At 57.0% G+C, this 23,424-nt stretch overlaps 1 protein-coding gene across 2 annotated transcripts; it reads left to right on the top strand.

The window, feature by feature from the left end:
• Positions 1-7,925: 7,925 nt before the first annotated feature.
• Positions 7,926-22,358, top strand: CPLANE2 (ciliogenesis and planar polarity effector complex subunit 2). Of its 2 annotated transcripts, XM_070458751.1 has the most exons (6): positions 7,926-8,204; positions 8,346-8,468; positions 9,790-9,942; positions 11,195-11,319; positions 11,578-11,714; positions 11,938-22,358. In XM_070458751.1, the coding sequence occupies exons 2-6, from the start codon at positions 8,357-8,359 to the stop codon at positions 12,200-12,202; spliced, it is 792 nt and encodes a 263-aa protein (XP_070314852.1). In that variant the 5' UTR covers positions 7,926-8,204; positions 8,346-8,356; the 3' UTR covers positions 12,203-22,358. The 2 variants fall into 2 exon arrangements, with proteins under 2 accessions (XP_070314852.1, XP_020733654.2); XM_020877995.2 differs by having other exon boundaries at positions 7,927-8,468.
• Positions 22,359-23,424: the final 1,066 nt, after the last annotated feature.

The raw sequence follows: 23,424 nt of genomic DNA, 5'->3' as shown, positions 1-23,424 counted from the left end.
CCCAGCCCGCGAAAGGGCGACAGTGCACTGTCCTTCCTGCTCCTCGGGACTCCACAGGCCGTCCAGCGGGAGGGCAGGCGTGCGGGAATCCCCGACTCAGACAGGAGACACAGCCTTGCACGTGTTGTCACCACCCTGCGCTAACGCCCCACGTCGCCCTCACCCGGAGAACCTGGGAAAGGCCAGGCGATGAGCATCCCCGGAAATCCTGAGGCTGGCCAGCTTGGGATGGTGCCAGAGGGGCTGTGGTGTGTCCCCCTTCTCCCCTCCTCCCTACAGTGTACCATGGAGAAGGGCAGTCCAGCATGCCTGGGGGTTCTTTGTGAGGTGATGATTCAGTAGTTTTTTAACTTACTTGTTATTGAAGATAATTGCTTTACAGAATTTTGCCGTTTTCTGTTGATTTCACTGTTGATGCAAGTATTCAGGCAGAGACTGATAAAGTCTATGGGAGGAGACCACGGAGCTGCTTTACCGGTCAGATCAAGAGTGAGACCACAGGATCTCTGCGCTTTTAACCCTTGAGATGTGCTCCTGTGGGCTCAGAAAGGAGTTCCCAGAGAGACTACAGATGAGGGTCGAGCCCGGACTTCGGACCAGGGGAGCATCGGTTCAAAAGCTGTCCTGCCTCCCTGAGCCTCAGCTGAAAGGGCAGAAATGGCCGTGAAAGGGCAGAAATGACCGCTGGTCTCACACACAGGTTACCGGTTTAGCCGGAACCACGGGTGTGGTTCCCCAAAAGCCCAGCGGGGGGCGCCCCGGGAAAGTCTTTGGGTCCCAGACACCATCCGTGCCTCCTAAGAAGGAAGCCGGGCACGGAGAAAACGCCCGTCTCTCCTTCCGAGCGCCGCCCCCCGCCGGCCGGCCTGCTCTCTGCCCCGGCCCCTGGCTGTGGAGAAGCCGGTGCTTCTCCCCGTGGGCTGGGCTCGGGGCCCGGACCCGGTCAGCACGCACAGAGCGGAGCTGCTGTTTCAGACGCCTGAGAGGCCTGTCTGCCCACCCCCTGCAGGGACGGAAGGAGGGCGGGGGCGGGCCCTAACCAGGCAGAAGCCCGCGGGGAAGAAAGCTCCTGCCCGGGGGCCGGGGGCCGGGGCTGCTGCCGCTCCCGACTAGGCTCCCCGATGAGGCCAGGGAGGCCCAGCGCTGCCCTGGGGCTCACTCAGCGTGTGTCCCCGAGTGCGGGCTCACCCCTGAGGCTCTGTGCTCAGAGGAGGCAGAGACCTGCCCTGGGAGCAGCCTGCGGGTTCACACAGCAGGGAACAAGACAAGCCCTGAGCTTCCAGGGCCACACGAGCGTCTACTTATGTTACCAGATCGCAAGAAGAGGGAGGACGGAGAGCCAGAGGCCTGGGGAGTCGTCCTCCTTGTCCTAACCTCACCCTGCTACACTGAGGAGGGGGCAGACAGCCTTTCTGGGAGACCCCAGGTCCGCAGGGTCCAGGCCTGGCCTCCAGCAGTCAGGAACACAGAACGTGCAGGCCTCTGGGCCTCAGACCAGGAAGACAGACCCCTGTGTCCCAGGAAGGGTGCAGAAGAGCTGTGAGGGGTCTGGCCTGTCCAGAGGAGCCGACATTCACGGTCGAGGACCATGCAGAGTGAGCAGAGGTCGTCCTCTCGGATGCAGCAGGGATAGAAGCTCATGACCAGGACCCACGGTGGAGGAGAGCACAGCCCTGACGGAGGCCAGCGTGGGTGAGGCCGTGGCAGGCGTGCAGAGCAGAGTCCTCTCTGGGGCAGAGGACGCCCCAGCATGCTTCTTTGCTGTTCAGTTAAATGCCCCCTGCCACCCCACTGAACATGAACCCCAGCGCCAGAGGAGGTGGAGGTGAAACAGCTTTGAGGAGACTTGAGTGCTTAAGCTGTAGGAATGAAGAATCACTGAATTTAACTTTACCAGGAAATCGCTGGATTATAACGTCTGCAGAGCAGACGCAGATTAAATTGGCTCAGAGGAAACAAAGCCCTGCTTCTCAAGTGCATGAATCAGCGGAGGCGGAAACTTGAACTTGCTCCACCTGGAGAGGAGCAGATGATGTGCCTGGGGTCCACGAGAACCAGGACGAGAGGCGCCTGGCTAATGCTGCAGGGCAGGCAGGAAGGGGCTTCCCTCCGTGGAGGGAGGAGCCTGTGGGAAGGCGCTGAGGCCAATATGACTGGAGGGGCTGTGGCGGGACAGGAGCACGAGCTGGAGGCCCAGAAACGGGGCCTGGGCCCAGCACAGACGGGCAGCAAAGAGAGGCCGTGGGAAATGGAGAAAAACCAGCCTTGTGGCTGACATCTGGAGGGGGGGTTGTGGCCAGCACGTATTCCTGCGTTAAGCAAATCTATCTGTAGCCCCGTCTTGGGCTTCCCAGGCAGCGCTAGTGGTAAAGAACCCGCCGGCCAGCGCAGGAGATGCAAGAGACCTGGGCTTGACCCCTGGGTTGGGAAGACCCCCTGGAGGAGGGCCCGGCATCACTCCAATCTTCTTGCCCAGAGAGTCCCATGGACAGAGGAGCCTGGCGGGCTACAGTCCACGGGGTCGCAGAGTCATCACTGAAGCGACTTGGCACTCACGCCCGCATAGTTCCCTCTGTCAGGGCACTGCCAGGCCCTGTTCTGCCCTGTGGGATTCACCTTTCAGTGGAGGGTGGGGAGAAGGGACAGACAAATACGGAAACAACTAAGCAAGATGACGCCAAGTGAATAATACTGTGAAGAGAATTAAGATGGGTTGTGAGAAAGTGTGATGGTGTTGGGCTCATCGGTGTAGCCTTGCTGAGGATCTGACATGTCAGCTGAGACCTGAATGTAGGAAGCAACAGTCATGGGGAGATGGGTGGAGAGCACTCCATGCAGAGAGAAGAGCGGGAAGACAGGCCTGAGGGTGGCATGACCTCAGCAAGTCCAAGGAGCAGCAGGAAGGCCCGTGTGGCTGGCGCACTGAGGCAGAGCAAGGTGCTCAGGCGGCCTTGCCGATCAGGCGCAGTGTGGACAGCAGGTCCGCGGGAGGCCGGCAGAGGGTTTAAGCCAGAGAGCGACAGGTTTTCCAGGGGAAGGACACAAGCCTTGGCGCCCAGCCCGTCACGTCTCAGCCGATAAAGAACTCCTGGGCGGAATTCCCTGGTGGTCCAGTGGTTAGGGCTCTCCACTATCACTGCTGAGGGTCCAGGTAGGACCCCCGATCAGGGAACTAAGATCTCATGGTGGGCCAAAAAAAATCCCCAACTCTTGGGGATGATTTGGCCAAATTCTGTGTTTAAAGGGAATCTGGGGGACTTCTTGGTCATCCAGTGGTTAAGAATCCACTTGCCACTAGACAAGGGACACAGGTTCAATCCCTGGTCCGGAAACTAAGATTCCACATCCTGCCGGGTAACTCAGCCCACTCGCCATGACTGCTGGGCCAACGGGCCACAGCCACTGAAGCCCACATGCCTAGAACCCACGCTCCAGTGAAAGAAGCTCCCGCGGTGAGAAGCCCGCACCGCAGCAGACAGCAGCCCCCCGCTCGCTGAAACCAGAGAAGGCCCAGGTGCGCAGCGGCCGAGACCCAGCTCAGCCAAAATAGAAACGTTGAGGGGATCTGTACACTTTAAATCTACCAGCTAGAATCCTGTCTGCCCTACTGCGCTGCTGCTCAGTCTCCACCAGAGGGTGGGCCACATGAGGGCAGGGCCTGTATCGCTTCCCACTCTTGGCTCATAAATATTTGACAAATGCACATCCTCTACGCGTTCCTAGAATGTGCATCCTGCTTCCTAATGGTCCTTCTTCTAGACTTGCCTTCTGCAAGCCATTCTTCATGTTGTAGCCATAGGCAGTCAGTCAGCATATTTTTATTAAGTTTTTACTCTATTTCAGACATGTTCTAGGTAGTAGGGATTATTATGTGCGGAATTATGTCTCCCCTACCCTGGAAAAACTTCATGCGTTGAAGATCCCCAATCAGGAATCAAACCCTCACCCCCTGTAGTCAAAGAGCAGAATCTTAACCCTGGATCACAGCAAAGTCCTGGAGATAAGATCTTTACTGAAGTGGTTAAAGTGAGATCATTAGAGTGGACCACAATCCAATAGGCCTGGTATCATCATAAGAAGGAGAAACTGAACTGGGGCTTACCCAGAGGGAAGGAATATGACAGGGAGAAGGTGGCCAAGCCAGAGAGTGGCCTGGAGTGGGTCCTTCCCACTCAGCCCTCCAAGAAACTGACCCTGTTAACACCTTGATTTCAGGTTTCTAAGCTCCTGAACTGAGAAAATACATTTCTGTTGTTTAAGCCACCCAGTTTGTGGTAGAACAGGGATATAACAGAGCAAAATGGCAAGGCCTCCAGTCCTAGCTTACGTCCAAGGTGAGGGAGACAGACAATACATTTTTAAAATGTCAGTCTCAGGACTGTCCTGCTGGTCCAGTGGTTAAGAATCCACCTGCCAATGCAGGGGACACAGGTTCGATCCCTGGTTTGGGACGCTCCCGTGCACCACAAGTGCTGAAGCCCGTCACCTGGAGCCGGGGCTCTGAGACAAGCGAAGCCTCGTAAACGCATCTGGAGAGTAGCCCCCACTCGCTGCAACAAGGGAAAGTGTGCGCAGCAGCAGAGACCCAGCACAGCCAAAACTAAACAAGTAAATAAAACTTCAGGATCAAGAAAGAATGATGTGGGAGTGAGCTGGGGTGTGCAGGCAAGCCCTTGAGTGGCAGGCGATGTCCACCCGGGACCTGGGCAAGGGCTCCCCTGAGCCAGCCTCCTGAGGCCCTGGGGTGGTGGAGGGAGTTGCCGGGGGTGGGAAATGCGACACAGAGCCCCTCAGTGGGAGCGGAAGAAGGCCAGGGTCGCTGAGTGCGGCAGGCCGGGGAGGAAGGTGGTGGCTGGGGTGAAAGCACGAGGTGGTCAGGGCTCAGTCACGGAAGGCCTTGAAGACGCGGAGTTTGGATCCTGTTCTGAGCGCAGTGAAAACTACTGGAGACTGCAGTCGTGTGGGCAACAGTAGTGGTTTATGTGCAAAAAGATCACTTGGGCGCTGAGGGGGCGAGCAGGGAAGCCCCGAAGGAAGCAGTGATGCGGCCAGCGCGGTGGCGCAGAGGCTGCCCCGCCCTGCAGGTCCTCCGGTCTGTGTCTGCCCACGTGGGCCCCCCGTGTCCCTGCCGTGACAAGTTCTCCTCGTGAGCACTTGTGGAGCCCTGTCCAGGAGGTGCTCAGTCTGGGGAGAAGTCCAAACCATGAAGAAATGAGTGGATTAATCAAAAGGTTCTACACTGGAAGGGCCTTTAAGTAGGTAGTGTCTCCCTGTTTCACCTGTGACTCAAAGAGGAGACCCTTATGGGACACGTAGTTTAGGGGTCAGAGGAACGCCCTAGACTGTGCTCACAGCATCCTTCTGGAAGGCCAGGCGCCAACCGTGACTGGCTCCTGTCCTGAGCTGAGCAGCGGCGATTGCGTAAGTGAGGTCCTCGGCCTTGTTTCAGGCTGAAATGTGTCACCCCCACCATAGGGCAAAGCCTTAACTCCTCAAGGAGACTTATTTGGAGATTGGGCCTTTGGGGAGGCAATTAAGTTTAAATGGGGTCATAAGGGTGGGGCCTTAATCCGTATCACTGGTGTCCTTACAAAAAGGAGACGGCAAGGGAGTGTGTGAACAGAGAAGGGCTGGAGAGGATGCAGGGGGGAAGGAGGAGGCAGCTGCCTGCAGACCAGCAGGAACGTCCTCACCAGACACCCCTGCTGGCGCCTTGATTGTGGACTGCGAGCTGCCAGAGCTGTGGACAGTTTGTACTGTTTATGCCACCCACTCTGTGGCGCCCAAGCAGACTGACGCAGAGTCCGGCTTCTGACCACCCAGCGCTCTTGTTAAACGTGCGGGCTCACAGACACACACGACCCCCCGACGTAGACTCTCTGGGGGGCAGGGCCTGAGAATCTGCATTTTGAACAGGCTCCCGATTCAGCTCACTGCAGTGTCCTCTCCACTCCTGAGAGCTCCTGAGGCCGTGAAGACTGATCCCCCCCGACCCTCTGGCCACGAGCGCCTCAGACCTCCAGCCTCCCTGACTGAGCCCAGGAGGGCTGCACATCTTACCTGGCCTCCAGGCTAACTAGCAAGCACACACGGCTAAGTTGTTTCCCACTCTCCCTATGCCTCCACAAGCCACGCCGGGGCAGGGCTGGCTGTGAAGTCCAGAAACCTAAACACACATCAGGTCTGAGTCTCATGACTGAGGCTCCCCTGGTCCACGGTGAGGACCACACAGACGCGCTAGGACCTGTGGGATGGGGAACTGAGTGACCTGGGAGCACAGGCAGCGGTTTCCAGCTGCAGGGCCCTGCAGGGGTGGTTACAAGCCTGTATTTCTGCTGCACTGTAAGCAAGTTGAAGGCCAGTGCCCCGGCTTACACATCCTGACTCCACTCCCCCCTGGGGCCTGAGAACCGTCCTCAATGATTTGCGGGCTCATGGCCCTCTGGCTGCGTTCAGCTTTGCTAGGAATGTCCCTCCTAGGGACTGGGGTCAAAGTTTTAAAAACACAAGACCCAGGGACTTCCCTGGTGGTCCAGTGGCTAAGACTCTGTGCTCCCAATGCAGGGGCCCTGGGTTCCATCCCTGGTTGGGGAACTAGATCCCACATGCTTCAACAAAGAACTGGTGCAGTCAAATAAATAACTAATTAAAAAAAACACACACACACAAGACCCAGTGCGGCAGACCAGAGATGTCCTTCAGAGTCCAGGCACCCTGGATTCTGAGTCTAGTTTGCCCACTGACCACCTATGTGGTGTGACTTCAGATAATCCCATTGCCTCTGAGTTTCCTCATCTGTAAAATAAAAGGAGGGTAATAGTATTTCCTACACAAGTTTGTTTATAGAAATAATAACTAGCCTCTCTAAAGCCCCCACCATCTGGCACTTAGTTGGCCTTCAATGAAGGTTAATCATAGCGTGTGTGATCTTGGTGACCCCATGAACTGTAGCCCACCAGGCTCCTCTGTCCACGGGATTTTCCAGGCCAGAACACTGGAGTGGGTTGCCATTTCCTTCTCCAGGGATCCTGCTGACCAGGGATTGAAACTGATTCTCCTGCTTTGCATGCAGGTGGATTCTTTACTGCTGAGACACCTGGGAAGCCTAATTCATAGAATTTAAAACAGTGATTTGCCTACTTGAAGGCATGGCAAGCAGGTACTGGTAGAAGGTGTAGTAGACAGCTTTTCAGTAATGAGCTATTTTGCATACTATCCAGCTAAGGGGCATTTACGGAGCACCCATCTGGGTGACAGGCCTGGTGCCCAGTGTGGGGACAGTGGGGAGGGGCTCACGGCTCCTGAATGGAACGGAATGTCAGCTCCAGAAGGGCAGGGACTTCTCGTGGCCATTGCATTCCCAGCAGCTAGAACAAACCGGGCATAAAATAGGTACCCGGTAATTATTTGTTGAATAAGTGACATCCATCAATCAATCAATCAAGAAATGAGTGACTGGAAAGCCTTAGACTCATTTTTAAGGCCTTGAGCAAGTCCCTTGACCACTCTCAGCAGTTGTTCCCTCATGGGTGAAGCTACAGGTGTTCAACTGATGTCGAGTTCCTGCCAAGCAAGATCAATAATAATGATATTATTGTTACAACAACAATAACTAAACGTCCTGAACACTGCTAAGGACTTGTGACTGTTGTAAAGAATCCTGGGAGGTGACAGCATTTTACCTCCACTTTATAGAAGAGAAAACTGGGGAGCAAAGAGGCAGAAGGGAGATCTGTTCAAATTTTGGAAGGAAGACTGAGGCTGGAACAAATCAACGGAGAAGTCCAGGCCCGCCCCCGTAGCCCGCGCGGCCTCACAGGCGGACAGACCTGCCCCGCCCCGCGGTCCACCCCGCCCCGCGGTCCACCCCGCCCCGCGGTCCACCCCGCCCCGCGTCTCCATGACGACAGCCTCCGCGCATGCGCCTTGAGCGCCGGCCCTGAGCGGCGGGGCGGGCCTTTAAAGCAGGGCTCCACAGAATTCCTTTGTCCGCGTGGGCCGCCGATGTCAGCGCTGGGGGTTGAGATCGAGGAGGCGGAGGAGAGGCAAGGCCGTGTGACCTCCCCGGAGGTGACAAGCGGCTCGGGGGCCGTGCAAACACCTCCTGGAGCGGTGATGGGGTGACCGTCTAGCGCGATCTGCGCGATGAGAGGGAGCCGGGGTGTTGCAAGGGGGCTTGGAGGCCAGAAGCCTCAATCGGAACAGTAAGAAGCTGGGGCTCCACCATCGCCCCGTCCTCCGGGGGCGGGGGCCTCCAGAGAGGAGCCCGGGGGCAGGTGAAGGCCACTGACCCAGCTTCCCTCTCCACCTCCCGTACCCTGCTTTCCGCCTTCCCTCCACGTCAGGGCGCCCAGCCATGGCCAGGCCGGCCACCCCGGGCTCGGTAATTGTCCCAGACTGGCACGAGAGCGCCCAGGGCAAGGAGTACCTGGCCTGCGTCCTGCGCAAGGGCCGCCGGCGGGTGTTTGGTGAGCGCCCCCTCCGCTGCCGGTCCCCTGCCTGTCCCTGGGGGTGGGGGGTCACCTGGGGGAGAGGGTGGAGGAGGGGAGGGGTCGAGGGGGGGCAGAGACAGGGCACTGAGGCCCGGCTCCACCCTCTCCCCATCCTTGGGAACCTTAGAAGCCCTATCGTGGGCCCCCACCCCCAAATCTCCTTAGAGCTAATTCCATCATCAGAGCCAGGAACATGGAAACAGGCAAAACACTGCCAGGAACCCCTGTCACCAGAGAGGCTGTTGACTGAGCCCTCAGCGGGCGCCAGGCCCTCTGCTGGGCACTTTGTACCCTGGATGCCAGTTTAACCTTCTCAATACCACGTTGCAGACTTGTCCCAGCTCCCCTAGTGAGTAGACACAAGCTTCTTCCATATCCTGCTGTCTCCAGGATAAGACACCCCTGTCCCCCAGGAGGAAGCTAATTCATCCAGCTGACAGGCCCGCAGAGGGGCCTGGCATGGACTGCACTAACCCTAACCCTGAGCCCAGCTTTGGCCAGGAGACAAAAGCTCCAGAATGCTTGAGATCAGAGAGTGAGAGGGCAGCCCACGCTTTAAGACTTCCAGGTCCTACGCTATGATGGATCATAGTTTATACTTATTTTTGTTGCAAGTTTTAAATTAAAAACACTCAGGGCGGTCCAGTGGTTAGAACTCAGTACTTTCACTGCTGCGGGCCCAGGTTCAATCCCTGGTGAGGGAACTAAGATCCTGCAAATTACATGGTTTTGCAAAAAGTAAGAAACACTGAATTCATTAAATTAACTAATTTAAAACATTCATAAAGATCTGACAGTATTGATTCTAAGGAGCTTATTTATAATACTTAAGAATACTTTTGCTGCTATTTCTCCATTGAGGAAAGAATTAGGAAAAACCTTGCATTCACCTGTGAAAAACCTGGGATATGTGATAATAGTATTAATAAAAACCATCTCAGGTAATTCCCTGATGGTCCAGTGGCTAGGACTCAGTTCTTTCACTGTGGGGGCCCAGGTTTAACCCTGGTAGGAAGTTAGCAGCAGCAGGGGAATTAAGATCCCACAAGTCTTATGGTGCAGCAAAAAATAACAAGAAGCACCTCATGCATGGAACTTTAAAAAAAAAAAAAAGGTGTTATTTGGCGTAGGCACTGGCCTGGTTCCGGGAGCACTGGGGTTCCAGCAGAGCTTCTCCTCCGGGGATGCTGCTTGTATGGCAAGCCTCTGTCATGGGTACTGTATAGAGAAGGGCTGGTTGGCACCAAAAAAGCCCCAGGTTGGCCCCTGACCCCACCTGGCTCCCACTTTCCCTCAGGGCTGCTTGAGCGACCAGTGCTTCCCCCGCCTGTGGCCATCGACACTGCCAGCTACAAGATCTTCGTGTCTGGGAAGAGTGGCGTGGGCAAGACGGCACTGGTGGCCAAGCTGGCTGGCCTGGAGGTGCCCGTGGTGCACCACGAGACCACTGGTGAGTCCCTCCGAGGAGGCCTTCCCTGGGGTGGAGAAAGGACTCGCCCTGGACCACATGAGCCGTAATCTGTAACCAGCCCCACCTGTTACTCTGAAACCCCGGAAAGTCACTGCACCTCTCTGAGCCTACATGAGTGCCTCTGTCCAACAGGGATAATAGTATCAACCCCTTGGGACTATAGTGGGGTCAGTAGTAGAGCGGGCTTCCCCCGTGGCTCAGATGGGAAAGAATCTGCCTGCAATGCGGGAGACTGGGTTTGATCCCTGGGGTGGGAAGATACCCTGGACGAGGGCATGGCAACCCACTCCAGTATTCCTTTTTTTTAAGTTTAAATATTTGCTTGAAGTTTATTTTGGTTTTTCTAAATAGACATTCACATCTGTAAACAATAGGATTTTGGTTTCAGCCCCAACTCCCAATTTCTTACAAGTTTTTGTTCTCATAGGTTGCCTAGAACTGCCATTTGTTACTGTTGAGTCGCTAAGCTGTGTCCAACCCTTTTGTGACCCCATGGACCATAGCACTCCAAACTCTCCATGGGATTTCCCAAGCAAGGATACTGGAGTGGGTTGCCATTTCCTTCTCCACACTCCAGTATTCTTGCCTGGAGGGATTCTCCAGGGCTACAGTCTGTGGGTCACAGAGTCGGATATGACTGAGCAACTAAGCACAGCACAGGACAGTACTAGAGGCAGTGGTGGTGACCTGTCTAACCTTGAGCTGGCACAAGGCAGGTGCTTAGAAAACACTTCTCTTCCTTTCTCATTTCCTTCCACTGGAAGCTGATTTACCATCATGTTGCAACATGTGACAGTATTCCGGGACCTCTAACTCTCCCTGTACATAAGAGGGAGGGCTTCTCAGCTGGTGCTAGTGGTAAGGAACCCATCTTACCGACTCTTTGGGACTCCATGGACTATACAGTCCATGGAATTCTCCAGGCCAGAATACTGGAGTGGGTAGCCGTTCCCTTCTTCAGGGGATCTTCCCAACCCAGGAATCGAACCAGGGTCTCCTGCATTGCAGGCGGATTTTTTACCAGCTGAGCTACCTGGGAAGCCCCCAAACGAACTTTTTTGGCCGATGCGGTGCTCTGTCCCGGTTATGGCTAGGGCTGCATATCCCTGGTAGGTTGAGGCTCCTGGGGCAGGAATTCTCCCATCGGGGACTGTGCCTTCCCCATCAGACTGAGGATTTCCTTCCTGGCCCTCTCCTCCCCTCTACCGCGTGACCGACCCGGCCCCCCCAGGCATCCAGACCACCGTGGTGTTTTGGCCGGCCAAGCTGCAGGCCAGCAACCGCGTCGTCATGTTCCGCTTCGAGTTCTGGGACTGCGGGGAGTCTGCACTCAAAAAGTTCGAACACATGCTGCCGGTGAGCAGGCTGGTGGGCCTGGGGGTCTGGGGCGCGGGTTGTCTGAGCCGGGCCTGCGCGGTCTGCAGGCACCAGGGGCCGGCGGGAGGGCCCGAGGACGCTGGCCCAGCCAGGAGGGCTCTGAGCTGAGCCCTGGGACCAGCCACTGCCGCTCCGGGCCTGTCTCCCGGGCTGGGTGGGAAGACTTCTCGGGCCTACAGCTTCTGGTCCCAAGGTGACGAGCTCGCAGCAGACTCTTGTTGGCCTCCCCCTCCCCAGGCTTGCAAGGAGAATGCAGACGCGTTCCTCTTCCTCTTCTCCTTCACTGACCGGGCCTCCTTTGAAGACCTCCCTGGACAGCTGGCCCAAGTAGCCGGCGAGGCCCCTGGCGTGGTCAGGATGGTCATCGGCTCCAAGTATCCTCCGGGGGCCCCGGGACTGTTAAGAGGCCACGTTTGGCGAGGCGAGGAGCGGGGGTCCGGCAGCCTGCCTGTGCTGCGCAGTGGGGTCTGGCCCCACGGGCTCCCTGGAGGCTGCAGCAGGGCCTCCCGCAGACCGGGGTGCGGGGGACTAGGGACGGGGAGGAGGCTGGCTTTGACTGGGAGGCAGAGGCATGCAGGCTCCTTGACCCGCCTCCAGATTCGACCAGTACGTGCACACCGACGTGCCCGAAAGGGACCTTGCGGCCTTCCGGCAGGCCTGGCCGCTGCCCCTGCTGCGGGTGAAGAGCGTGCCGGGGCGGCGGCTGGCGGACGGACGCACGCTAGACGGCCGGGCCGGGCTGGCCGACGTCGCCTATGTGCTCAACGGCCTGGCGGACCAGCTGTGGCAGCAGGACCAGGCGGCGGCTGGCCTGCTCCCCGCCCCAGGGGGCCGCCCCGCCCCAGAGGCAGCCGGCTCCTGAGCCGGCACCCCGACTGCAGGCGACCCGGAGCAGGACCCAGGCCCTGGGCTGGGGCAGAAATGGGGATCTCCCCCCGGACGGGCCTGGGGCCTGTCAGGGAGGGTGGAGGCCTGGGAAGGCCATTTCCTCAGGAGCTCAGGGCAGGGAGCTCAGCGCAGGGAGGCGGGCACACAGCCCTTCAGGGCAGCAGTCTGAGGGCCTGCCGGGGTCCAGCCTCGGCAGGATCCAGGGGATACCCTCAGGATGAACGGCGTCCGCGCGCGAGAGAAGACACGTGAGACCAGCCTTGATAGGGCCAAGTCTGGGGGGGAGGGGGCGGGTGTTAGAGAGAGAGAGAGAGAGAATGACCAGACGGGGGTGTTTGCAGGGTCTGGCAGAGTCTGGCAGTGCTTTATTTTTTACTGTAGCTTTTATACCCTAAAAAAAAAAAAAAAAAGTACATTTCTAAGGGGAAGATAGTTTAACATTACATCAGCTTGTTCTTCATGAAACCAGGGTGTTTTCTGCATACTTCTTTGTTTATGAGGGTCTTGTACATTATCTTCTGGCCTTGGGGCCTATTAACATTTTATGCAAGTCAGGTGAATGTAAACCTGTTTTCTGTTTCTATGGTGACCTTAACTGAAAGGTAGCAATCTCATAGGGCAACAGTGCAGAGTAGAAGTATAACCTTGTTAACACAAAAATTAATCCTTCTGCAGAAGTTGTCAGTTGCATTTATCTAAGAAGTTTACCCCAGACTGACTCTGCCACTTTGGTGAGGCAGCCTCTGCCTAATACTCCTGGCTGACAAGTAACAACCATCTCATTGTTACCACACTAGGGCTAAGCTCTTATTTCTCTAGAGCTTTAACTATATTAACAATGGTTTCTGTAACACAACCTTAGCACATTAAAAGCAAAAACACAGCAAGCAAACGTCAACCCAATAACCACCTTTAGAATAATTTTTCTTATGTTTTCTAATAGGACTCCTTCACCCCTCAAAAATGCTCTATGTCTATTAGGGCTTTTATATAATCAGGTTCTTTATGCTATTTTATGATTAGGATATTATAAGCAATCATGCATATTAGTACCAAGGGCATAAATGCATTTGGCTAACAAACTACCAGCAAAGGAGTTTAAATTAAAACACTCCTTTCACCCTGGATAATCTCATAAAATACCACCACCTGGGAAACTTATTGATTAAAGTTCTAAATTGATTCTTATTTGGGAAGAGATCGGGGAAGGCCTTCTGCCTGTGTCACAGAAATTAGGGAGTAGTCCATTGAGGCAGGCATCAGAAAGACAGATATCATCTTTAAGGTGAGCGCCGGGGGCAGCTTTTTGAAACCCCTGAAAACCTGATCCGCCTTGCCTGTCAGGTTTTCTCCCTCATGACCTTGTCATGGGTGGGATCTCGTGTGCCAGCTCCCGGCAAGGGCCTCTGGGGGCCCCTGACCTCCTCGCTCACCCCGGGCACCCGGACTTCTGGAAACTGAGGCCCTGTACGTGCAGGGCCCGAGGGCGTGAGCGTCTCCTCCAGTGCTGCCTGCAGCATCTCAGAGGGTGACGGGGAACGGGTGCCTCATCTGGGCCCCAGAGCTCAAGCACCTTCAGTCAGGAGCCCGTGTTAGCTGAGGTGACACCGTCTGCTGTCCCCGATAAACCCTGCGCTCACGGTGGCTTCACTTCACAGATGTTTCTTCCTGTGTCTCACCTCTGGTGGAGGTGAAGGCGGGTGTGGGGCCCGCTCCGAACATGCATTCAAAGACCCGGGCCTGAGAGATCCTCGCTGAGCTTCCTCCCAGTTTGTCCTGGGCCATCAACACCCCGTCAGCAGAAGGGGAGCAGGCAGGTGGGTGGTCGCCCAGCAGGTCTCTGTGACCTGGCCTAGGCTGGCGCAGCCCATGCCTTATTCCTGCCCACCGTTCATTGGCTGAAACCTAGTCACATGGCCTCGGAGAGCCACAGGGAGGCTGGGAAGTGGAGTCCACCTGTGTCTCCACGAGCCTCGCAGCACTCGGGTGCCTTTTTGTTCTGGCTGCACTGGGTCTTCGCTGTGGCCTGCGGACTTCTCTGGTTGCGGTGTACGGGTTGGCTGCCCTGCGGCACGTGGGGTCTCAGTTCCCTGACCCGAGATCAAACCTGATCCCCCTGCATTAGCCAGACGCTAGAGAATGCAGGCTCAAGTTCGGGGTAGGGTGTGGGGGGCAAGTACCTACGAGCCGGCGTTGAGAATTTCTCTCCCTGATGACACCGTCTTTGGTCCATAGATGGGCCCTGGGCAGAGGGCTGGCCTGAGTTTGACTCAGCTGGAAGGGCCCCGGATGGCCAGGCAGCCCGCAGACCCTCAGAGGCCCCTCTCCAGAGGGCCACTCTGCACACCGCACACTCACAGGCGTGGCCACCCGGACCTCGTGGACTCAGGCCCACACACACCTCACTAGATGCTGCACAGCAGGCTCCTAAGCCACCCTGGTGGCCTGCCCGCAACTGCTTGCTGGTCTGTCCACCCTAGGCACTGCCTGCAGGCTTGTCAACACTTCCCAGGCCCTAAAGCGTTGATTTTAGCAACTTCTTACCCCTGACTCAGATTCAGAGCTGAGACTGGAGCTTATTCCGCGCCCCAGGGACGGAATGTCCCCAGGCAGGACCCAAGCCTCGCAGCCTGCACCGCCCACAGGCCGACGCCCGCTCTTGGGTCACCGCGTGTCTCACTGTGGCCTGCAGCCCTGCTGTGACCCCTTCCTCTGTGTTCTTGGCTCCAGTAGACTTTACGCACCAGGTAGTACAAGGTAGGACCCCGCAAAGGCGGCCTTTGGACCTGAATGTGACCTTGCAGTCATGGATACCCGTGGTGGGGGCCCCGCATCCCAGCTGGTTATCTCTTCAGCATTCTTGGGCACCAGCTCCGCCAAGAGCAGAGGCTGCTCTGGAGAAGTAGCCCTGATCCTCCTCACAGTGGGGCAGGGCACTGGCAAGCACTGGTCCAGTCAGAGAATTGACAATTCCCATCTCTCTGGGTAAGAACAGTGGGGACCACACCAGGGCTGGGGCTTGAACAGGCCACCTGCCATCCCAGCTGCTCTCTCAGCCCCTCTAAGCCCAGGTCCCGTGCTGCTCCAGTGTCTGTGAATCCGCCTGCCAGCGCAGGAGATGCAAGAGACGCGGGTTTGACCTCTGGGTCAGGGAGATCCCCTGAAGAAGGAAATGGCAACCCACCGCAGTATTCTTGCCTGGAAAATCCATGATAGAGGAGCCTTTGCGTCCATAGTGTCTCGAAGAATCAGACACGACTGAGCATGCCCTCAGCAGACTGAGCCCAGGGGCCTCCCAAGTGCGGAGACCGAGGAGCTGAAGGCAGGAGAGCGCTCAGAGCCAAGATTCTCCTCGAAGCTGGAGGCTGGCCCTGCAGGTGGGCTGTGGGCAGAGTCAGGGCGCAAACGTGCAGAGAATGTGTGTGCAAGCCACACACACACACATACATGGACACTGACCGGCTTCATGGGCATGGCCCTGAGCCGTCTACACTTGGGGGCCCTGCACTTGGCGGCCCCACGCCTGCCTGCTGTGGTTTAACGCTGTGCTGTTGCCATCTTGACTTTCTTAATAATTTTTCCGTAGTTTTGCACCGGACACCACAAGTTGTGTGGTAGGTTCACACACAAGGAGGAGGGGTGGACAAACGTACAGGTAGTGCCCAAGGCGGACAGACCGTGGAGCAGAGCCAGTCTCCAGATAAAGCTCCTTGGAGACAGGCTATTCTGTGGAGTGTCAGAAGGCCACCGGAGGTCAGGAAGGTGATGTCCCCATTTTGGTGCCAGAAATTCCAACATTAGGTTAAACCTCACAATAGCTCAAAGACGGATATCCTGTTGCTCCTTCTGTGAGCCCTGCGGCAGCCTGAGCAAAGGGTGGTGCCCCAGGCTAGCTCGGCTGAGCCCTGACCACAGGGACCCTTGGGAAGAGAGTGGCCGTGTCTGTCCCTCGGGGCCCTGAGCCCACAGACACGAGGGCTCTGGCCGGCAGCTGGTGGGAGGAGGCACTGTCCTCTCCAGGGCTGGGCCGGGGGTGTGTGTGCTGCAGCCCACCCTGGCGCTGTTTGTCAAGACCCCCAGACCTCTTCCCTTCCCAGCCCCCTTCCCTGGAGATGGGGAGTGCTCTGAACGGAATGGTTTGTTGTTGTTCATTTGCTCAGTTATGTCCAACTCTTTGCGACCTCAAAGAGTCACCAGGCTTCCCTGTCCTTCACCATCTCCTGGAGTTGCTCAAGCTCATGCCCATTGAGTCAGTGATGCCATCATGAATGGTTATGTCACCCCGAATGTATAGATTGAAGTCCTAATCCCCAGTGTGATGGTGTTAGGGGCTTTTGGGAGGGCATCTGGTCATGAGGGGGCTTCCCTGGTGGCCCAGGCGGTAAAGAATCTGTCTGCAATGCAGGAGACCTAGGTTCAATCCCCGGATCGGGAAGATCCCCTGGAGAAGGGACTGGCAACCCACTCCAGTATTCTTACCTGGAGAATCCCATGGACAGAGGACAGGTGTGTCCATGGGGTCACAAAGAGTCAGACACAACTGAGGGACTTTCACTTTCACTTTTCGGTCATAAGGACAAAACCTTCATGATTGGGATTAGTGCGCTTACAAAAGAGATCACAGAGAGCCCCCTAGACTCTTCCACTGTCTAAGGACACAGAAAAAGTGCTGGCTGGACAAGGAAGAGGGCCCTCTTCAGAACTGGATGGTGGTGACGCCTTGCTCTTGGACTCCCAGTCTTCAGTGTGAAACATATTTCTATTGTTTATAAGCCACCTAGTTTGTGGGTTGTTACAGAAGTCCAGTGGCCTAAGGGTGGGATGCTGAGTCAGGCATTCCTCTGGGACTGCGGAGCTGCAGAGCCGCCCTGATGCTCCTAGCTGTGCCCCGTTCCCCCGGACTGTCCCCCCACCCTCCAGTGGCATCTTCTGGGTCCTGCTCGTCAGGATCCCACCTGGTCCTGCTCTTCCAGTGAGAAGCCTGGGGCTGCCTGCAGGAGGGAGAATACAACTGCCTCCCCCGCCCTTCCCTGGCTGCAGAGCGCCAGTAGGTGAGGCTCTCACTGGCCTTGTAGACAAGGCGGAGCTCCAGCGAGGTGCCTGGTCCCAGGGTGAGGAAGGGGAGGAGGGGGCCAGACCCGCAGAGTCTGCCGGGCAGGGCCTCCAGAGTCACATGTGAGTCCAGACGGGCGGCGTTTCTGGGTCCTGCCCTGGGTCTCCTTGCTCCCCGGGTACCCTGGTGGCAGCTGTGACCCCACCCCACCCCCATCCTCCCCTTGCCATGGAACAGACGGGGGGAGGGGTGGGGAGCAGTGCCCAAAGGGAGGCCTGGGGTTCAAGGCCCAGGACAAGTTAGAGTTGTACGTGGAGGCAAATCACCAGAGTCCAAACTGGGGGTAAGGCGGTGCTAGTGGTATCTGCCTGCCAATACAGGAGATATAAGAGATGCGGGGTCAGTCTCTGGGTCGGAAAGATCCCCTGGAGGTGGGCATGGCAACCTCCTCCAGTACTGTTGCCTGGAGAATCCCATGGACAGAGGAGCCTAGTGGGCTGTAGTCCATGAGGCCGCAAAGAATCAGATACAGCTGAAAGGACTTGGCAGGCGTGCATGCAAGGGGGTGTTGGGGACCCCTCCCTCCGGGGACCCCTCCCTCCCTGTGACCTCAGACCCAGAGGCTGGGACGGTGGGGGCAAGGTGAAGGGGAGAATTGGTGTTCAATTCTATTCTGGAAAGGTGTGGTTCCTAGGAGCAAAGGAGGCTGACAGAGGCTTGGGATGATGACCCAGAAGGAAGGTGAAAACGTGACTTTGAAGTGTTCACTTTACTTCTGTGTTCGTTTGTAAAATGGAGAAAACAATAGCTTCCTCTCATTTAACCTCTGAGTTGCAACAAGTGAATGCGGGTAAGACCCTGGGCCGGGCCCTGAATTAAGGGCCCAGCAAATGCTGGCTGCTGTTTGTCACCATTGTTCCTTAAGTAGTGGTGAGTTTCTGGGGAGAGACAGCAAGTGGAGGGGATGCAGAAGGGGGCCCGATCGCGCTTCACCTTCAACCAGGAGCAGGGACTGCTGGGCGGAGAGGGCCCATCTGGGTCGTGCTGGAGCTTCTGGCCCTGCTCCTGCACTGGGGTCCTCTCCCCTCACTGGTCCTGTTGCCCTTGGGACGGTGATGGCACAGAGGATGAGGACCCGGAGGACCCAGAGCACTGCGCCTCCCTGGCGGCATTTGCGCCGGACTCCAGCGGCAGCTTTTTATCCAGGATGCACGATCAAAATCCGTGAGACTGGGGCCAGGCAGGACTCTTACCCCGCTTACCTCGAGCAGCAGGAGTATCCAACCCACAGTTCATCTCTTACAGGGAGGCAAGAAGGGTCTTATCTCCGGAGGAATCCTGCCCTTTTCCTGTAGTGGGCAGTTCCTCCTTCCAGCTAGTCCTGATGACTGTTGTGGGCGCAAACTATCTCCTTTAATTTGGGCCTTGATCGTGCTTAGTCGCTCGGTGGTGTCCGACTCTTTGCAGCCCTATGGATTGTAGCTTCCCAGGCTCCTCTGTCCGTGGAATCTTCCAGGCAAAAGTACGGGACTGGGCTGCCATTCCCTCTTCCAGGAGATCGTGCCAGGAGTCGAACCTGTGTCTCCTTCACTGCAGGCGGATTCTTTGCCCGCTGACCCGTTTTCATGCTTCATTTGGGCCTTAGGGGGACTGATAAATTCAGCTCCCAGCTCTTTGCCCAGGGTGGAGTGGGAATAGGGTGGGGCACCCCGTCCCTAACCGCCCTCCTGCCGCTGTGATGGGAGGGACTGAGCACTCCTGTGGTAGAAATTGAGATCCCCGCGGCCCGCCTAGCGGCAGCGACTCCTACAAAACTCTGGTAAGTTCCAGCAGAAACTGCACGCGGCCGGGCTCCTGGAGCAGGTGGGCGCTGCAGAGACGGGTGGACTCCCCTAACGAGCCCTCTAAACTGTGCAGGCGACTTAAGCACCTCATCTGTAAAATGGACTTTACCCTAGTGTCGGCGCCACAGAGGGGCTGTGGTGATTCAATGGGCTAGTGTGTAAAGCACTCCGCCCCAGTCTGCACATTGGAGGAGTCCAGCCAACGGAAATGGGCAGCCGCTACTGTATGACAGTGGCCTGCTCAGCGTTTATCTCCACGTTCGTAAAGTGAGGGTGCTAGTTCCCCCTCGTTTGAATTTCAAACGAGGAAATGCAAGTGAAAGCTATTGTTGAAGGTGGCTTGGGCTCCAAAATCACTGTGGACGGTGACTGCAGCCATGAAATTAAAAAACGCTTGCTCCTTGGAAGAAAGTTATGACCAACCTAGACAGCATATTAAATAGCAGAGATATGACTTGCCGACAAAGGTCAGTCTAGTCAAAGCTATGGTTTTTCCAGTAGTCATGTATGGGTGTGAGAGTTGAACAGTAAAGAAAGCTGAGAGCCGAAGAATTGATGCTTCTGAGCTGTGGTGTTGGAGAAGACTCACGAGAGTCCCTTAGACTGCAAGGAGATCCAACCCAGTCCATCCAAAAGAAATCAGTCCTGAATATTCATTGGAGAGACTGATGCTGAAGCTGAAGCTCCAATACTTTGTCCACCTGACGCAAAGAACTGACTCACTGGAAAAGACCCTGATGCTGGGAAAGATTGAAGGCTGGAGTTCAAGGGGACGGCAGAGGACAAAATGGTTGGATGGCATCACTGACTCAATGGACATGAGTTTGAGTAAACTCGGGGAGACAGTGATGGACAGGGAAGCCTGGCGTGCTGCCTGCAGTCCTTTGGGTAGCAAAGAGTCGGACACGAGTGAGCAACTCAACAGCAAGGGCCCTCGCGCTGAAGGCGATCTGTCCGTCCCAGGAGGGATCATGACAGGCGGGGCTCCGGGCCCTGGGTCATCCGGAGATCCCGGCCCCTCAAGCAGTGCAGGCCCGCGGAGCACCGAGCTGCGCGTCTCGGGAGCAGTCGGCGGGCTACTCGGAGGAACTGAGCCTGCGCGCCTGGCTGAAGGCGGAAGGGGTGGGACGGGGCGGGGTCCTCCCTGGTGGTGGAGGCCCTGCCGGGGCCCCTGAGGACCCCCCAGCCGGACTCAGCCGAGTCCGCAGAGCTGCAGCGGCGCGTGCCCGTCCCGTTCCCAGCTCTCCGGCTGCGCGGGCGGGCGGGCGGGGCCTCCTGCCGAGGGAAAGGGCTTTAGCCACATCCAGGCTCGTCTGCTCCTCCTGGGTTTGCCAGGGAGACAACTGCTTGACTCACTTTAGGTTTCAGGCCTGTCCTGTCCGCAGCCTGAGGCCCCGGCGGTGCCCTAACGCCCCCGATCCTGCCCGTTCAGCCCCCTCAGGTGCTCGCCTGGCGGGAACACACCCAGCCCAGGCAGAACTTGGTTGGGAGAAGGGCTCTGCGGTTTCAGCAGCTGGCAGTTTGTCCCTCTCTCCCCGGCCTAAACACTGCGCCCCCTTGTGTTAGGTCTCGCATTCGGTGGAGGCTTCAGCTTCGGACCCTGCTCTGGGCACAGATTCCTGGGCCGAGCTTTCCACGACCCCTGTTTCCCCAGAGGCACCGAGTAGTGAGTCACTTGCCTGGGGAGGGTCCACCCGGGACCTTAAGGGGGCGGAGTCGATGGCAGAGTTCTTTCTGGCAGGTGGCAGAGATCCTAGTGTGAACAGTCTATGGGACACAGAAACTCACAGAGGTGGGCATTGCCTGTCTGCTGGCCCAGGCAGTCTGCACTGCTGCCCGCCCACTGTGCCAGGTGGAGAGGCCACAGACTCAGCTTTCTTCCGTCGCAGGGCCATCAGGAGAGAATTCTGGAACTCCCTGCAGGCCTCCTGCTTTTCCTCTCTCTGGGCCTCCGCGATTTGCTGGGTGCCAGGGGCCTGGTGCAGACCTCAACCCTTGACCATTGTTGTCCTCATCCTGGGTCGCGGGATGACAGCACAGACAGGGGAGAAGGTGACTGTCTGCTTTGCCCGGATAGGTGCACCTGGTGGGGTGACTGCTGGGAGCTGGGGTTGAGCACAGAGACAGAGGCTCACGTGCTGTCTGTGAGCCTCTTGCAGCTCACCTTGCAGCTTTCTACACAGCCTTGTTGTCGCCTGGTGTTCTGCTGGGCACCCTGGTCTCATCTCTTGCCTAGTCGCCACGGTACCAATGTACGTTATGACTGGGAGCGCTCAGGGGTGGGGTAGGGATGGGCTCTGTGGGCTGGGACCGCTGGCTGGTTGAGGATAGGCCCTCCCAGGATGGGTACCCTTTGCTCACAGGGAGGACATCTGCGCTGCAGGGGTTCCTTCCTCATATGCCCACTCTGTGAGATTGTGCCACATAGAATATTTCCAAGGTCTGCCCCATGGCCAAGGTGAATCAGGGAAGAGAGGAAGGGACCCAGCCCTGGGCTCGGCCCTGCCCTGTGGTGTGCCCGCTCTCCCTTCTTTACAGAGAGGCTATCTCTTGGTCCATCCGGGAACATTCTTAGCATTTCCTGCCTTTCTGGGCCATGCTTTCCTGGTGCACCAGAAGCACAAAAGCACCACACTCACCGCCCCCCCCCCCCCCCCCCCCCGGGAGACTGCAGTGACTTCCAGGCAGAGGGGGTGACGCCCAGCTCCGCCCTGCAGCCCCAGAGCTCTGCTCCCTGCTGTACTCACAGGCCACAAGGCATGCTGGGAACAGCTCTGACTTTGGAGTCAAAGGATACGAAGCTGGCTCTTCCCGACAGTTTGCCTGGGTCACTTTTCCACCCTCCCCTGACATCAGGACGATGTAAGGTTTGGTAAGGTTAGGCACTGGAGGACAGCCAATGCAGGAGACACGGGTTCAACCCCTGATCCAGGAAGATCCCACATGCCGTGGAGAAGCTAAGCTCGTGCGCTGCGACTATTGAGCCTGTGCTCCAGACCCTGGGAGGCACGACTACTGAGTCGTGTGCCTGGAGCCACGCCCCACAGAAGCGGAGCCACGCCCCACAAAAGCGGAGCCACGCCCCACAAAAGCGGAGCCACCGCAGCGAGTTGCCCGCCCACTGCAGTGACGAGCAGCCCCCAGTCGCAGCACCTCAAGAAAGCTCGCACACAACAATGAAGGACCAGTGCGGCCAAAAATAAAATACATAAATAAAATCAATCTTTTAAAGATAGTTATTGAATAAACAAATACGTTATCTACTCACCCACCCATCTGTTAATCTACCCACACACTGCACACCCACTCACAGACGTGTCAGCTGCTTGCCTGTCTAGTTTGCCTGCCCACCTGTCTACCTTCTGCCCACCACCCTTCAGACCATCCAGCCCTCCTCCACGTGTGCGTCCATTTGTTGTTTACTTCTCTGTCTTCTCACCCATCTATCCCCATCCACAGGCTCTCAGCCAGACCCTAGGGAAAAAAGGCCCTGCAGAAACAAAAAGGAATGAGACATCTTTCCCACACTCCCAGAGACTCCTGTGCAAATGGGAAAGGGCAGGAAGCATGGTCATGACACCCAGCCGCTTGGGCCATGGAATGCACATTTCTGTTGCCCCTTTTGGCAGGAGAGACCCCATCTGGACTTTGCCACCCTGGCCCTGCAGATGGCCCAGAACCCCATGACGGGCCTGAAGGGGCCCTACTCCCTACCCCACACCCATCTTCCCGGCCAACTCACCAGCTCTACATCCATCCTCATCATGATGAGGAGATATTGGGTCTTTCCTCTGGAAGGATCATCCCCTCTAGGGTGGGCTGGGGCCCTGGTGGACCTGCCCTCCATCTCTGATAGCGCTCCCTGCTGCCCCTAGCTCTGTGTGGTGATGATTTTCCTCGTGTCTGTCATCATTTACTGTGAGATCATCAGCATTGAAATGTTCCACATGGGCAACCCTGTGTTCATGACGCAAGTGAGTGCCTCTTGGAGCAATGGAGAGGGGGCCACTGTCCCAGACTCCAGGCACAAGGTGGGCATCTTCAGATTCTTTCTGCCCCTCCACGTGGCCTGGCTCAGGGTGATGGCCATCACTCTGCCTGGGTTGGCAGCATTGCCAGCATCAGCAACTGAGCTCAGCCTGGTCCTGACCCTCCTCCTGGGCCAGGTCTACCTCGCTGGCTGAGCAGCTCACCAGACAGGGTAAGGGCAGGGTGTCACAGGGGTATCCTGGCATCAGTTGGGAGGCAGGACTCCCCGCATCTCAGATCCTGCAGCTCCCACCTTGGTGTCCTCAGCCT

The sequence above is a fragment of the Odocoileus virginianus genome, chromosome 30, assembly GCF_023699985.2.
Source record: "Odocoileus virginianus isolate 20LAN1187 ecotype Illinois chromosome 30, Ovbor_1.2, whole genome shotgun sequence".
Taxonomy (NCBI): Eukaryota; Metazoa; Chordata; class Mammalia; order Artiodactyla; family Cervidae; genus Odocoileus; species Odocoileus virginianus.
Note: the sequence above shows the minus strand (reverse complement) of the source record. Positions and strands in the feature narration are given on the sequence as shown.

Bases quoted from the DNA above. Each gene is read 5' to 3' on its own strand.
- CPLANE2 (XM_070458751.1), top strand. From the start codon at position 8,357: ATGGCCAGGCCGGCCACCCCGGGCTCGGTAATTGTCCCAGACTGGCAC. The intron at 8,469-9,789 runs GTGAGCGCCCCC...ACTTTCCCTCAG, and splicing joins GGGCCGCCGGCGGGTGTTTG to GGCTGCTTGAGCGACCAGTG. The intron at 9,943-11,194 runs GTGAGTCCCTCC...CGGCCCCCCCAG, and splicing joins GGTGCACCACGAGACCACTG to GCATCCAGACCACCGTGGTG.